This window comes from Cibotium barometz, chromosome 62 (genome assembly GCF_041138505.1).
Source record: "Cibotium barometz isolate CiBa-2024 chromosome 62, ASM4113850v1, whole genome shotgun sequence".
NCBI classification, from domain to species: domain Eukaryota; kingdom Viridiplantae; phylum Streptophyta; class Polypodiopsida; order Cyatheales; family Cibotiaceae; genus Cibotium; species Cibotium barometz.
In genome coordinates, this window is record NC_141107.1 from 27,561,234 (window position 1) to 27,577,599 (window position 16,366).

General features: G+C 45.0%; 1 protein-coding gene across 1 annotated transcript in view; it reads right to left on the minus strand.

Annotated features, from left to right (window-relative positions):
- The window catches only part of LOC147604314 (T-complex protein 1 subunit zeta 1-like), a 91,858-nt gene that overhangs the window by 50,849 nt on the left and 24,643 nt on the right, over positions 1–16,366 (minus strand). The window contains exons 2-3 of the mRNA XM_086795684.1: positions 4,409–4,472; positions 3,743–3,878 (exon numbers count right to left, since the gene is read on the minus strand). Of these exons, the coding sequence (XP_086651810.1) occupies positions 3,743–3,878; positions 4,409–4,472 (200 nt within the window). The remainder of the gene's footprint in view (positions 1–3,742; positions 3,879–4,408; positions 4,473–16,366) is intronic.

Sequence of the window (16,366 nt, forward strand, 5' to 3'; positions counted from 1 at the left end):
GGTGAGGTTGCAGAGGTTGCATTGCAAGATTGAGCTTCCACAAGATTGGGCTTCCACTGGAGGAACCCATGGTCATCCAGAGGCACTTTGTTCATGAACAGTTTTGCTAATGACATCTTGCTAGAGTTCTGTTCGATGGAGGACAGTACGGTGAACCTCTTCCGGAAGTCGCTATCTCAGGATTTGCTCAGGCGGCACCCCAGCTCCCTGTGGTTGGTTTCACACCCAAGAGCTGAGAGGGGGTGTTGGTGTCATCTCCTGTCTATACATATACACCCTCTGTTGTGGGTGTGTCCACCCTTATTAGGTGTTTTCTCATTTTTCCCCACTCTCCGTATTGTTTCCCCATTTTTCCTATTTCTTCTATGGCTTGGGGCTGCCCTGTGTTGGCAGGAGGGCCTTTGAGCTGGCCGACTAATCTATGTTCTGGCCGACTGTACCTTCAAGTACCCGACCTCATATCTGTTCAGGCCAACTCAGGACAGCTGGCCGACTGGGTGTATTTGCTGGTCATGGAGGTTCAGGGCCTGTTAGCTGCCTCTGATGCAGGCCGACTGCAGTATTGGGGCCATATAAAATGGCCCCATAGCCCCCTTGCCATATTGTATCATTCCGGGATCTTCTTTGTGTATATAGAGCAGAGTTACATGCCTCTATCTCTCTCTCTCTTGTGCTGTTATTTTCTGCATTGCGTTTGCTCTCGTGTTCCCAGATCTGGTCATCATCTCCGCTGCGCATTCTGACACCTTCCCCTCATTTTCCATCTCATTCTTGCATATCTGCTGGAGATCATTGGCTGTAGCAACACTCTCTTATGCTTGTAAGCACCTACGAGCTTCCCTCGTGCTCATTTTCAGCAATAATCAACTATTCTCAGCCTTCTACAGTTTGTGCTTTTGCCTACAAACTGTGTTTGCTCTTTCTTTGGGTCCAGAATGGGATCGACCCGGAATGGTCAGACCCCCACCCTTTCAATAATATTTCATTATTAAAAGGTATTTGATTGTACAAGCTTCATAGGAACCATGTGCCAGATTTCCATATACAAAAATATGAAAACAAGTACCAAACAGGGTGTACATGTCTATGTAGACTTGCGATCGACCACAAGGGCAGCCCTGCGTCCTTCAAGCTCCAACCTCAATCCAATCCCACTCTACCCACCGCTGGGCTCCGAGCAAAGCATGCGAGCTCTAGGACCGTGCAGTAGCAGACCGGATTTGGGCACACGGTGAAGGTCAGGGTGTCCAAACAAGTCTTCGTCTTCTCTCAAGCATTGAGTGACAAGCAAGAGCTCCTAATCAGAAGATCACCAGGGTTCCCTTCATCATCAACAGCAGCACAAATGAGCAGAAGCGAATGGTTGTTGGCCTCACACAAGTGCAACCCACCGGACAGGAGCACTCTGGTGCAGTCGAGAATCACACGAGAACTTTCCTCATACGATGACACTTGTAGAGTCCACTTGTGTGGCTTTACGACCGGTACAGCTGTACACTGTATGAGTAGCAGCAGCCCACACAGACAGCACACTTGTGGGAGCAGCAGAACCAGCAGCATAGGTGGGAGCAGCCGGTACAGAAAACGATGGAGCGTACGGCCTGTCCCATACTATACAATAGGGTGTGGCTGCAACAGGGTGTATAGCCAGCAGAGTCGGAGTTCGGAGGATGCACAGGAGTTTCTTGCTTGATGGGGGGAGAGAGTCCTTTGGTTGGCCATGCACCTACTTGAAGCCACATGTGGGGCAAGCCCACATAGGAGGGCCACACACAGTCCACCTTTAATAAAATAAAAGGGGTGCAATTCACACCTTTGGCCAGGGCCACCCTGTAAAAAGTCTAGCCGCATTAATGAAGCGTCCACCCATTTATAAGTGGGTGTGAACCTACAAAACCACTTTATAACATAACAATGCTTTCAAATAAAAAGAAGTGTAGAGTCGTACTTAACCACCTATTCACATGCCCACAAGCAACATCAGCAAACAAGTCCATGCGCACAATTCACTGACAGGCGTCCTCAACCCATGAACTGGACACACACATACCAAGCATGCAAACCAAACAACTTCAAGCTCAGGACATAAGTCCTAACCACCATAGGAGCCAATCCAGAGCCCAAGGGCTCAAATCAAGAGCTCAAAGGCTCTAAGCACAGAGGTCATTCCAATTTCACTATTTGGGCAGCCCAATGGTGAGTGACGGAATAACACCCACAGCTCAAAGGCTCAAAGCACAGAGGTCATTCCAATGTCACTTATTTGGGTGACCAAATGACAAAGAGAATGACAGAATTATACCAAGTCCCAACTAACCCAGTCACGGCCCCCCATCCATGCAACAATTAAATATCAATTGTATGAGAAAAAATGCATTGACTGTTTTGTATTGAGGCCTAAACCTGATGGCAACTCACAATCGGTCCGTAAAAGGTAACCTTGCGCTTGTGTACAAATATCTCCATGTGGCACTCTATAGCAATGGGTGCACATGACATGCATAAGAATCAACAAAAAAATGAGAGCAAGAGAGCACTTGGGACCAAATGGGAGGCCCCATCCCATCAAGGGAGCTCGTTAATTTATCAAGAGCTACAATCACTCCCTCACGTAAGAGCACCACCCCTACAAAAAGTGGTGTCAAGTGCTACTTGTCCTCTAGACATGGTGACTAAAGGAGCATGATTTAGGGTTGACACAAGGCTGAAATAGAAGTGAAGCTTGAGCAAGGATTGAATCAAGGCTAAAGAAAAAGTGCTACTTGTCCTCTAGACATGGTGACTAAAGGAGCATGATTTAGGGCTGACACAAGGCTGAAATAGACGTGAAGCTTGAGCAAGCAAGGGCATGATTAAGAGTTTCAAATCAATGTAAGTTTAGGGTTAAAACAAGGCCAAAATAGGATTGAATCAAGGTTAAAGAAAAAGTTGTAGCAAAGAGGTGATTGGGCTTAGCTAAGGCAGAGAATGCCCTTGAGAATGAGGTTTCCACTCTTTTATAATAAAGCAAATCTGTGTTCACAGTATGAAATGCGAGGAAAGAAAACAAAGGGAGATGCTATGCCAACCTATCCAACACACCATGAGATACCAGGTGTCAGTTTGCTGCATTTAAAGGATACTCCATACACACCTAGACAAGAGCCTTCGCCCATGCATAAAAGCAAGCTACAATCAAAGAACCAGGTACATCGGGATAGGCTCTCGTCCAAGAGCTTTCCAAGGAATTGACTTCCACAAGAGATGCACCTTTCTAGTTTGCCATGTCTTCCCATTCAGCTGAGATTTTTGTACACGAGAGCTTAACAAATCATTACGAGTATGATGTAGGACCCACATGCTAGGAGTATGCGCATTCCAAAAAAGTTGGCTTCATATGGATGTCAAAGATCCAAACTGGCTTTGTGATAGCTCTTTAGATATTTTGTGCAATGGTCCTGTGCACAAATGTCCTCACATTCTAAGGCTTAGTCGGGCACAAATCAGCCCAAGTATTGAAGTAGATATAAACAACACATCTTTGACCCTAGCTCACCTTATAGGTGGCCAACTATTTAAAAACCAAGAAAATATCCACTTTCTCAAGCCACCCAAGGAATATCATATCATTTTCAGAAATTCTTATGATAGACATGCTACTGAAAAAACAAGTACCTGCAGAATTGATCAGCATAACAAATTCTACGCAGCTTTTCGCTGCAAATGCTCACTAAGACAGAACTCGGGAGGGAAAGAAGTGCACCTTCTGATATGTAGCGCTCAGCCTGCTTCATTAGCTCACCAATGAAGAGAACAGTAGAAGTTGTCCCATATCCGCTGATATCATCTTGTGCCACTGCAGTTCGGGCAATCATTATTGCTGTAGGATTTTGAATTTGCTGCATGCAGGAGAGCTGAATCACTATCTTCTCTTCTCCTCTCTTGCGAAGTGGAGTCTCCACTTCTCAAGTTCAAGGTTTACCATGATATTTTGATATTTAAGATAAAAGATGTAGAACTTATTGCCTCCTAGTAAGCATGTTAGATGAGAAATAGATATGGTAGCCACCCTGAGGAGCAAAGGCTTGCAGCTTGCCTATGGTTGCAGCTGAAAACAGCTCAAGTCAATCCTTCTGACACAGAGAGACTGGAAACAATGCACATTTTTTGTGTGCTTTATTTATAGAGGGATTTATGCATAACTAATATTGACTGCCTCTTAAATGTTACCAAAATGTTTCAAGGGTCGAGTTTTGGTCAAGTTTGTTTCATGTTTGAAACTGTGTAGGTTTCATAGAAGCACAACACATTTGCACACCTAATCATGCATTGACTTGTCTATGAAGTCCAACAACTTTTTAAGGCAAATGACTAAAAACCTTCCAACCTTTGACAGGTGGGCAGAGATTTAAAGTTCAATTCTTCATACCATTTCCTTTAGAAGAGTGTTTCCATCTTTTGTCAGCCTTATATCTCCAGAACCTCCAACTAACCTGTAAACAATTGTGTCCAAAAAAAGAACTTCATAAGGTGTGAAATATGGTGAATCACCTTTAAATCAACAACTAACAGACAATCATAAGTAGTGAAAGTGCATAGTGAAGCTTCAGCTGGAAGGTAAAATCTCAAGCCACACCCACATTAGTTGTAAGAAAAACAAGCTCACTTTTCCGCCTCTCAACACAGCAAAGCAATGTCATGTCAGGATACACAGCGGAGATGATGACCAAATCTAGGAACACTAGAGCAAACACAGTGCAGAAAAACAGCACAAGAGAAGGAGAGAGATAGAGGCATGTAACTCTGCTCTATATACACAAAGAAGATGCTGAATACAAGATAAGAATGGCAAGGGGCTGTGGGGCCATTTTAAATGGCCCCAATGATGCAGGATCCTCCACGACCCGCCAAGACAGCCAGCCGGCCAGCTGTCAACAGTCGGCCAGTGCATGTGTGAGGTCGTCGACCTGAAGCATCAGTCAGCCAGCTCATGGGCCCTCCTGCCAACACTGGGCATCCACCCAAGCCAAGAAAAAAGTAGGAAAAAAATGGCGGGGAAAATACGGAGAGTGGGGAGAAATGAGAAAACACCTAATACGGGTGGGCACACCCACAACACAGGCCCTGGTGTCTAAGTAAAGACAAGAGATGACTTCTAACACCCCCTCTCAGCTCCTAGCTGTGAAACCAACCACAGGGAGCTGGGGTGCCGCCTGAGCAAATCCTGAGATAGCGGCTTCGTGAAGAGGTCTACCATACTGTCCTCCATCGAACAGAACTCTAGCAAGATTCCATCAGCAACGAACTGTTCACGAGCAAAGTGCCTCTGGATGACCGTGGGTTTCTCCAGTGGAAGCCCAATCCTGCCATGCAACCTCTGCAATCTTACCACCTCACAAGCAACCCCGTACTCTGCCTCTATCAACAAGGCAAAAGATGATTGCCTCTTACTGCTCCATAAAACTGCTCATGGAGCCTGAAGTAAATCTCCTTGTGTCTGGATCTCCTCCCCAATCTGAGTCACTCCAACCGTGGAGTCCGACTCCATCCATCAATCCCACTCCTGTGTAAAAGAGTCCATGATCCTTCGCATGCCGCAGAAACCACAAGATACGCAATCCTGCCTCCCAAAGAGTCATCTACAACCATGAGCTCAACTGCCTCATCAAGAAGCTCCCGTCCAATCTGGTATCCATCAACCAAATCAATGAACCATTCTACTTCTGAACCATTCTACTTCCGAGTCAAAGACACATCACACTGCTCACAAGGATCAACACCTGTTACGGTGGAAAGCCAAGTTCTTGAAACCTGCTGAAGACCACGCAAGGCCTCTCAAACCTGTCAACCACCCCCTCTGAATCCGGAACCACCAAGCCTGGAAAATCCACCTCCTTCTGCAAGTAATCAATTGCCACCTGCCTGGCTTTCCAAGAGATCCCCGTGAAAAGAACATCCTCACCTACAAGAGTTTCTTTGTCCCAAATGCTATGAGACATCAGAGCATAGGTCACCTGTAAAGTTTCCTCTAACTGACGAGCACAAGAACCACCAACATCAGTACTGGAAAGTTCCTGCCAACTGTTGCCATCAACTAGCAAGCTATCCACCATCTGGTCCCGAAAAGCCTGCACCTGCAACATATCCACACTTAAGTGGCCACTACCAGACTACCACTCATCACAAAACTAAGGACCTGGGAGAGAGAGTGCTGAAAGTTTGTAAACTCCATTCTCCACTCCACCTTCCCAAACTACTTGGCATGTTGCCTTGTCCCGGAGAGCAACTTAATGCTCATCAAACTCCACCCGTATGCTAGTCTTGCAAACCTGATGCACTACCAGATGAAAACCAAGTGACGGAACATGCAACACCTGGGAGGAATGCTTCCCCCCTCTGCCATCGAGAACTATCTCCAACCTGCCCTCACTGTGAACTGGGATAGTGGATGTATCCCCAATTAGAATGTGACCAATGGAAGAGGATGGTATAGGAAGGGATTTTATATCCTTATTTAGAAGAAATAATGGATGGCTTAGATGAGTCATTCACTATCAGAGCCTAGGGCTCTGATACCATGTCAGAATACGCAGCGGAGATGATGACCAAATCTGGGAACACTAGAGCAAACACAGTGCAAAAAAACAGCACAAGAGAAGGAGAGAGATAGAGGCATATAACTCTGCTCTATATACACAAAGAAGATCCCGAATACAAGATAAGAATGGCAAGGGGCTGTGGGTCCATTTTATATGGCCCCAATGATGCAGTCGGCCTGTAGAAGGGCAAAACCGACAGACCCTGATCCTCCACGACCAGCCAAGACAGCCAGTCGGCCAATGCATGTGTGAGGTCGTGGACCTGAAGCATCAGTCAGCCAGCTCATGGGCCCTCCTACCAACACTGGGCATCCACCCAAGCCAAGAAAAAAATAGGAAAAAATGGGAGAAAAATACGGAGAGTGGGAAAAAATGAGAAAACACCTAATACGGGTGGGCACACCCACAACAGAGGCCCTGGTGTCTCGGTAAAGATAAGAACTGACTTCTAACATGTCATTCATCAAGCTACAAAATAGTGCTACGTGAACCAATCCTTGACATGTATAGCATGACATGCACACTTAGCAAGTTAAATAGTGTGTTTGTACTTATGGGGCTCCAAGTCAGATTTTAAATTCGACAATTGATTAAGGGCTTAATTTGAGGTGTCACAAGTTGTTCTTTGTATTTGAGTTAAGTTTGCATGCATCTATTCCCTTTACCCTATCAATGGCCAAAACCCAAATTTCTTTGAAGTGAATTGAGAGGTTCCCTTCCTCCCCCTCCAACCCCACCCCCACCCCAAAAAAAAAAAAGAATAGAAGGGACTATATTGCTAACACCTTATGCATAGTATAGAATAGTGAGTAGCAAAGACACAGAGAATCGTGTCAAATGAGAGCAAGATAATAGGGGAACAGGTGCTCAATGACGACATCTAACCTGAATAGCTCTCACATAGAACTAGCTAAACCAAATGGGGACTCTGGTGGGAATGGAAGGAGTGGCATTGAGGAGAAGCTAGGGACAAAGAGGACATGAGGAAAAAACATTGACAAAAGACACAGCTAAATGATTGAAAAGGCCCAAGGAATCAAGTTGTTTGTAGAATTCCAAGAAAGGATGGGCCTTCAAAAGAACATATCACCTAGGTAAAATCAAGATTTCAACAAATGCTTCAACAAAAGAAGAAAGGAATCAACAATGAGATTCACAAAACCATGGTACCACACGTAAGGATATCTTCGCCCTCTAAGTTTGTGGATTTTAAGCCATAGTTGCCACATGCTTTAAGAAAAAAGTTTCTAGTGTTTCGTACTTTTAAGAAATAGAACTACCAAAAATTTCAAAAAAATGGTCCAAAACCGTTCTAAAACCTTGTTAATGTGTAGAGCATGTGTCATAATCCTCTAGAGATCTGTGCCATGAAGAAGGATTTCTTGGAGCATGATGGATTCACTCATGTAAAAGTTGGTGACTTTATGTATGATTAGAGTTGGTGACTCTAAGTCAGTAAGAAGAGTTGATGACTCTGACTACTATAGTTATGCATTCGTGCAAGGGTTGGTGACCCTAGTGTCTGCATAAACTCATGAAAGAGTTGGTGGCTCTGTTGAGTGAGTATGTTAACTCATGGAAGGGTTGGTGATCCTTATGAGTTAGCTGGGCCCATGCAAGGGCAATGGCTCTAGTGAGTACAGCATTTGGATCCAACATGGGTGGTGCCCATGGTCGCGACAATTTTTGTGTACAAGATGGCAAGTTGGGAGGTTTAATCAAAATCGTTGCACACAAGCATTTGCCTGTGAAGTGCACTTGCATGTGTGACATGTTTTGTTTCTCGCGACATTGCATGGTATTTTGACTATGAATGTCCACGAGCATCGGGGACGCCTGGACACCCCATGGACGCGCGTGTGCACACCTGTTTGGGACTAAGGCGGTGAATTTCATGTGTTTCACAGGTGGTAAGTGTCCACAATCAACCTTATTTAATTATTATTTCTTTGTTTACTAAAGTCTACGGTTGCAGGTTCACATTCATTAAATTTTGGGCAGACAAACTTAAAATTTATAAGAGTTCACATCGGGCAAGAATATTTGAATGAAGCGGGACCAATTTTTAGGTTCGGGCACACGAGCATGAACCAAAAACCCAAGAGTTGCTAAAAGTCACCCTAGGGGCTACTTTTGCCAGACATGAGTTGCTTTTTTGGGTTTTGGGGTGTGGAGCAAGCCAAGAGCAGCCAGATGGAGCAAGTTGACTTCTTCTGTCAAGGGTATATGGGCTGTGGACAGCAGTAGGAAGTGTGGAAAAAGCTGGCCGACTCCATGCACAAGAGCTACAAAGCTGGTCGACTTATGGAACAGGGTCAATAGGGCTGGTTGGCTGTTGATAAACAAGTTACAACGCTGACCGACTGTTTTCTCTCTCTTCTATCGTTGGTCGAGTTTCCACAATCCACAGAGGGTCAGTTGAGTTGCTTAACCGCTCCCTAAAGCTAGTCGACTTCCTCTACTACTTTCTCTTTTAGCTGTGGCTGTGCTGATTTACAGCAGATTTCAGCAATGCTGTAAGGGTTTCCTTGAGATGGAACAGATACAGGTTGTGCCCGGCTTCAACACAACTTCAAGGGAAGCAAAACGATTGGCCTAAGTGCTGCATTGGGCCTGTTTGGAGCTGCTGAATTGCACAGTCATGTGGACAGCCATGAAACTAAGGAACAGTTGGTGATTGTGAATGCCCAGGTTGGTGACCAAGGGCTTGGTTTCACGGGACAGCAGTTGGTGACTGCTTTGGCCCTGGTTGCTGACCGAGGGTTGGCTTTATCTGGATAGCAGTTGGTGACTGCTTTGGCCTTGTTTGGTGACCAAGGATTTGTTTTCTCTATTGGGCAGTTGGTGACTGCATTGCTCTAGCTAGTGACCACGAGCTTGTATTGTTCGTTTTCCACAGATTTGGATAAATCTGGTGCTGACTGAGGAGTGGAACTCACAGGCACCTGCATCTTGTATAAGAGAACACTCTGTTGGTAATTAAGATAACTCGGGCGGGGGGGGGGGGGGGGGGGGGGGGGGGCGGGGGGGGAGCTGGCCCAACTTCAGCCTCTAGTGCTGTCATAAGAAAGATTATCTTATGTGCTTGCAGGATGTGTATGTGATTTATGATGTCTATGGCAGATGTATTGATTCATGCTCATGTTGTGATGGATGTTGAATGTATGTTGTGATTTGAGCCATTGGTTTTCTGTATTACAAATGCCCGCCTTGTGACATTGGTATCAGAGCAAGGGCTTCTTTCTCTGCTTGAGAAAGGATGATTTTTGGGCATACATAATTTTTCTTGGCTAAGCATACAAAAGAGATAACATGAGCACTCAAGCTGAGACTCGTGGGCAGGAGAGGGCATATGCCGAAGGGTCTATTGGAATTGCTTCTACTCCTCCTAAGCAAGAGAGGGCAAATGCAAGAGAGACTACTGGTACTATTTGAGGCCATGTGTCACCAATTGGCCGACTGTCATGGCCCTGTGAAAATGGAACAGTACAAGTGTGGGCATGGTGGTTGCAGAGTCAGAATATTTTATGATTCACATGGGGGGTGCCCGGACAGAGTTTAAGATGTGTGGACATCCCTAGGTGTGAAGGGGGGAACTAGAAATATTAAACTTTAATGTTTATTAAAGTTTGCCCCTAGGCCTTAGTGGCCCTAGGGAACTTATTAAAGTTTGGGGCCCTAGGGATTATTTTGGGGAGGAGTGTTTCTCTCTCCTCTCTCTCTCTCTTCCCTTTTTGGGAGTCGTGGAGCAAAAGTGGAGGAGCCTTCATGCGCATGTTCTCTAGCGTGGAAAAGCACAAGAAAACGGAGGCGGCTGCTGTATCTGTGCTGTAGCTGCTGTTTTCTGCAATCTGTGAGCTGAAACAGGCCGTACAGAAGCTGTACAACTCTGTACGACTGTAGGTGCTGCTGAGGACAGAGAAGCGCAGGGCTGTGGGACTGATACAGGCACCTGCAACTGCTGAATACAGGCTGTACAGTGCTGTGCGACTGCAAGTACAGCCTTGTACTTTCTGCAGGTACCCTGTACAGCCAGTTCTAGGGCAAGTACAGGTGCTGGACAGTACTGTAGCAGACGGCGCAGGCAACCAGTAGCCAAATCCAGCAGGCGGCTACTTCTGATTCTCTGCAGATAGACAGTACCGTCAAGTACAGGCAAGTACAATCAAGTACAGTGCTGTTTTTCAGATCTGTACTTTCAAGGACAGCATAAGAGTGAACATCAGGAGGAGGATACAGGCAAGTACAAGCACACGTGTGAAGCAAGGTTGTGGATACAAGTGCCTGCAAGTACAAATTGGTGCTGTTGCTTCCTCCAGTGCTGTTTCACGAGCTGAACTTGGTAAGCCTTGTTTCTGTTCATCTATCTCTCTTTCTACTGCTTGATGTCTGTTGCAGATATGAGTTATCTGGCCCCTTGTGAGAGGAGGGGTATGGCAGACTGACAAGGGTTGAGACAGAGTTTGGACAGCACATGTATGTTTGAGCTGAGATGATGTATCATGCACTTGAGTTATGCCAGATGTATGCCCATGGCTGGCCTGCTTAGTGATCTTGGCTGATCAGAGGGAGGCACAGTGTGTTATTTGGGAACACAGATCTGTGTGCATAGATCCTCTGTGCTAAGAAGGATTTGTGGGCCGTCAGATTGGATATACAGGTGTAAACTCTTGGCTGATCTTTGTGTTGTACTCAGCCATTCATTTTATTATAATTGAATAAAGAAATACCGCAAGGGGCGCCAAGCTTTGGGGCCAACAGGTGTCGCTGTGTTTTCAGATTTGGGCACTCTAGCTCCAATCTGTGTTTTGTTTTATCATCTAGACTACAAGTGGACGGGTGACTGCTAGTCCACCGCACTCTGGTTTCCTATCAGAGGCCGGTTTCACCGACCATTTGGTCCATCTCCAGATTTGTGTCTTGTTCACTTGAGGCCAGGCCGGTGTCTCATGTGAAGGGGCCAGTATTTTGCATAACATGGACGGGAGCCAGACTAGTGCCACCCGTGTGTTAGCAGGATGGTGTTGTATGGACGGGAGCCAGACTGGTGCCACCCGTGTATGACTTGGACTGCATTCTATCCATGGGATTGTCACGCCATGGAAGAGCCAGTATTTGTGCCGTGTCTAGCCTATGGGACTGTCACTCCATAGGGAGGCTCGTGCCTGGATCTGTGTCTTACCTATGGGACTGTCACTCCATAGGAAGATCGAGATTTATACTTTCCGTCGTGCCATCACTGTGCCCGACAGGAATGAATAGTACTTGTTCCATGAACGGGAGATATGTCCATTATACTGATTGCACATGCATTCATGTTTGCATGCCTGGAACTCTTCACGTGACTTGTATTCTTGTGTTTGCCTGCCTGACGTGCCACTTACTGAGCGGGGACGCCTGCCAGTGAGTTGTGAATTTTGCTCTGTCTTCTGACGAGTTCTGTTGCGTGTGAATAGGTGGTAAGTGTATTGCATTTGTTTGTTTTATAGCATTATTTCTAACCTTTGTTTTTTATAAGGTTGCAGGTTCACACTCATTAATGAGTGGGCGGCCTCCTCAATATTTTATGGTGTCCTTTTGTAGGGTGGGCACCCACACTTGGGCTATGGTGGGGAGAGAGGCCCTCCCTTAATGGTGTGTGTGGGCAGCTAACACCCGTTCGGTGCCGGGTAGTCCAAGCTTTTGGAGAACCACGGTCCGTGGGTGCCAAGATCGGAAGAGCCAAGCGTTAGTACGAGAGCGCCTAATTGTGCGTGGTCCTGGAACACCAGTGGGGTGCTCTCTACGGATTCCAATGAAGGCACGGGACTGTAAAGACTGCGCTTCTTCAAGTGGTTTGCTCTTCTTCGAACGTCTACTTCAAGACTATTGTTTGGTAACTGTATTCATTTCAGTTGTACATGGACATCATCTAGTTCATTGAACCCATGGAACATTGTACCCCTTAAATACTCCCAATAATATATTATATATTGAGGGGGGGGTCGGCCCGTTCCGGCCCCAGTGCTGGTGTCCATTGATCATTATTTCATTTCAGTTTTTTCAATCGTCATTGAGTTGTTCATTCATGTTGTGATTTTTAAGTTGTGCTATTACGCGTGTGGGTGTCCAACAGAGTGTACTCCCACTCGACGGGATCGGTTTCACCATGGCAGCAGAGATGGGATATAAAGATCCTCGTGAATTGGCCAAGTCTTATGTAAGAGGACAAAGGGATGTATCTGAGAACTCCCGTGATAGAAAGGTTTCTCGTCGAGAAGCACATGCAAATTCTGATGATTCAAAAGAGGCCCATATCTCATCCTCATCATACTGCTCCACACTAAGAGCGTCCTCATCATGCTGATTCCACCCGATCTACGAGTGTTGCTTGGGATAGTGGAAAGAGAGCTCAACATGAGTCCCCTATGGCTAAAACTGATGGGCATGGCAAATCTCATTCAAAGAAGAAAGCCAAAGAGTTTAAGTCAAGGGATAAGGACATCAAATTTGAGAACTTCTTTGGAAGTTACCAAAGCTCTTGCTTTTATTCGGCAGTTTGAGATAGCTTTTTGCAATGAAGACTTCTCGGAGAAGTCTAAACTGAGACATGTGGGTATGCATCTAAGAGATACAACTCGTGGTTGGTGGATGGCCAAACTCTTGGACCACAGTGCTGCTCGCACATGGGCTGAATTCAAAACTCAATTTTATGATCAATTCTTACCACCAAGCTTTGCTAAAAATGTGTGCAAAGAATGGGATTGGCTCAAACAGGAAGAAGGGGAGTCAATGCAAACTTACAACGCCAAATATTGGAAGGTATTGCTGAAAGTTACCCCTTTCATGACACTCTCTGATGAAGAGAAGAAAAGAAAGTTTGAGTCTGGGTTGCATCCGATCATTCAAGAGGGCCTTAAAGTGTACCCAAACCAAACCCTTCAACAATTAACACATTCGGCTACCGTGGTGAAGACATTGCACATAAAACATGATAAATCTAAGCCAATTTCAGATTCTTTCAAGGCCAAGAAGACGACTGGTTATGACCAAAAAAAGGACGGACAACCCCTAAAAAGTGATCAAAAAGATACCCAAGGTACAAAGGAACGTCCATCCAAGAAGCTATGGGGCAAACGCAATGATCATGGGCTGTCAAAACAACAAGGGATTGAGTATGCACATGAGGGAAAAATGTTTTGGATGTGGAAGTAAAGATCACTTGTATTATGGGTGCCCACGAAACCCAAAAAAATGCAGATGGTGGCACCGAAAAGCCCCATGTAAATGCTGTGCCAGATGTCCTGGGAAACACAGGACATACTTCAATTGAAAGACTCATATGTAAAGCATGGGAATAGCTAAAAGATCAACCCGCACTATTTCTTTTTGATGATGCATCCACGGACAATTTCATTTCTGTGCAAATGGCTACCACCATAGGATTGGATGTATCACATTATGGCACTCAAATGGATGCAAATGCAACTTTTGAGGGTGAAGGAATGAATGTAACGCCAATCATTGGCAAGCTTAGCATTCACATGCAAGGCTACCTTGATCATGAGAGGTTTATGGTTGCTCCTCTCACTGGTTGTGATGTTTTGCTCGAAATGCCTTGGCATGCTCGTATGGAGCCAAAGAAATCATACAAAGAAAAGAAGATCTCATTTATGCATAGAGATAGAGAGATTGTTATAGATGTTGATACTCCAAGAAGTACCATACCTATTGTTAGTCATGTATGTGTCAATAAGGTAATAAATAAAGCTGCTTGTTCTTACTTGGTTTTTGTAAGAGAGTGTTAAGCATGAAAGAGTGAATGTTGATCAACTAACTCGAGAGCGAGCAGAGTTCTTGCATCGCTATAGTGATTGTTTTCGCAATGCGCTGCCTGGTGAATTACCACCTGAGCGTCTCGAAGACCACCGTATTGATGTAATACCTAGTAGCACACCGCCCAACCGACCTCCATACAAGGTAAGTGCTAGCCAACAAGAAGAGATTATGGCACAGATCAATGACTTGCTTGAGAAAGAATTGATACAGCCCAGCTCATCTCCTTATTGTTCGCATGTGTTATTGGTGCAAAAGAAAGATGGAACATACAAGATGTGCATCGATTATCGTGCCCTTAACAATGTTACGATAAAGAACAGATTTCCTATCCTGCACATCAATGACATACTTGACAAGTTGGAAGGTGCAACTTGTTATAGCCGAATTGATCTCAAGAGCGACTACCATCAAATACGAGTGGCACCATAGGATGTACATAAAATTGCTTTCCGAACGCAGTTTGGGCTTTATGAGTTCTTGGTAGTGCCGTTTGGACTTACCAATGCAATGACCACGTTCAATCGGATGATGGACTAGATTTTCAGAAAGCGTAGACAGTTTACTAAAACCTTCTTTGATGATATCATTGTGTTTTCCTAAGATGAGGAACAACACCGCAAGTACTTGGATATTGTGTTCGGAGAGCTTCGTAGTCACAAGCTCTACATAAATGGTAAGAAGAGTGAATTCTTCTTGTCAAAAATTCACTATCTTGGTCACATTGTATCAAAAGAAGGCGTATGCATAGACCCGATCAAATTACAAGCAATCAAGGATTGGCCACAGTTGTGTACAGTGCCTGATAGACGTTGATGCTGACCTCCACGCTTCGATGCAACAACAACCGCAACACTGCACAACACCGTGCATTGCTTGCATTCACACTAGAAAATTCAAAGCTTTATGGGATTATGTGTTAGCACATTCATCCCCAATTTCTGCCCATTTCTGGTGTCCTTTTGGTCCCTTTTGCATAGCCCTTGATTGTGGGCTGGTTACCCCTATTTTATATATTTTTCTGGGATTTGTCCTAGCCTATATGGTTTTTTCCCAGTCGGCCAGCTTCAGTGTCTCCAGTCGGCCAGCACTCCCCACCTATAAATAGGCCTCTAAGTCTAGTATCTTACCTAGTCTATCTTTTGCTCCCTCACTTATGACACTGCTTGTGTCTCTTGCTTGGGACTATATTGCTTCAGTATATTCAGCATAGTTGCTCCATCTCTCTCTCTCTCTCTCTCTCTCTCTCTCTCTCTCTCTCTCTCTCTCTCTCTTGCACTCTCTATTCAACACACTCCAGTGCTCTTTTGCTTCCGCTCTGTGCACTTTTTCATTATGCTCGTATTATTGACACTTCATTAAGCACTTTGCTGAAATTGCTTCGCCATTACATGATCTCACCAAGAAAAAGACAGTTTTTCTGTGGAGTGATGTATAAAAGAAGGCTTTTCATGATTTAAAACAAGCCATCATGTCTGGACCGGTTTTGATTGTGCCAGATTTGCACAAACCATTCTCTATTGAATGTGATGCTTCTAGAGATTATATTGGTGCCGTATTAAACCAAGAAGAACATGTTGTTACATACAAAAGCTGGCGATTGCAACATGCGAAACTTCACTTCCAAGTTTATGAGAAAGAGCTTCTAGCAATCATTCATGCTCTCACGATGTGGAAGCATTATTTGTTGGGAGCTGAATTTACCGTTAAGACATATCATCAAAGCCTTCGTACTTTCTTACTCAAACGAAGTTGTTAGAAAAGCATATGAGATGGGTAAATTTCCTCTCTATGTTTCATTTTCAGATTCTATACACTCCCGAAAAGAAGAATATAGTGGCTGATGCGCTTTCCCGTCGAAGGCCTCTCAGATATGCGATATGCCTATCACACAGATGATTTTCACCATATATAGGCTGATGCGCTTTCCCGTCGAAGGCCTCTCAGATATGCGATATGCCTATCACACAGAT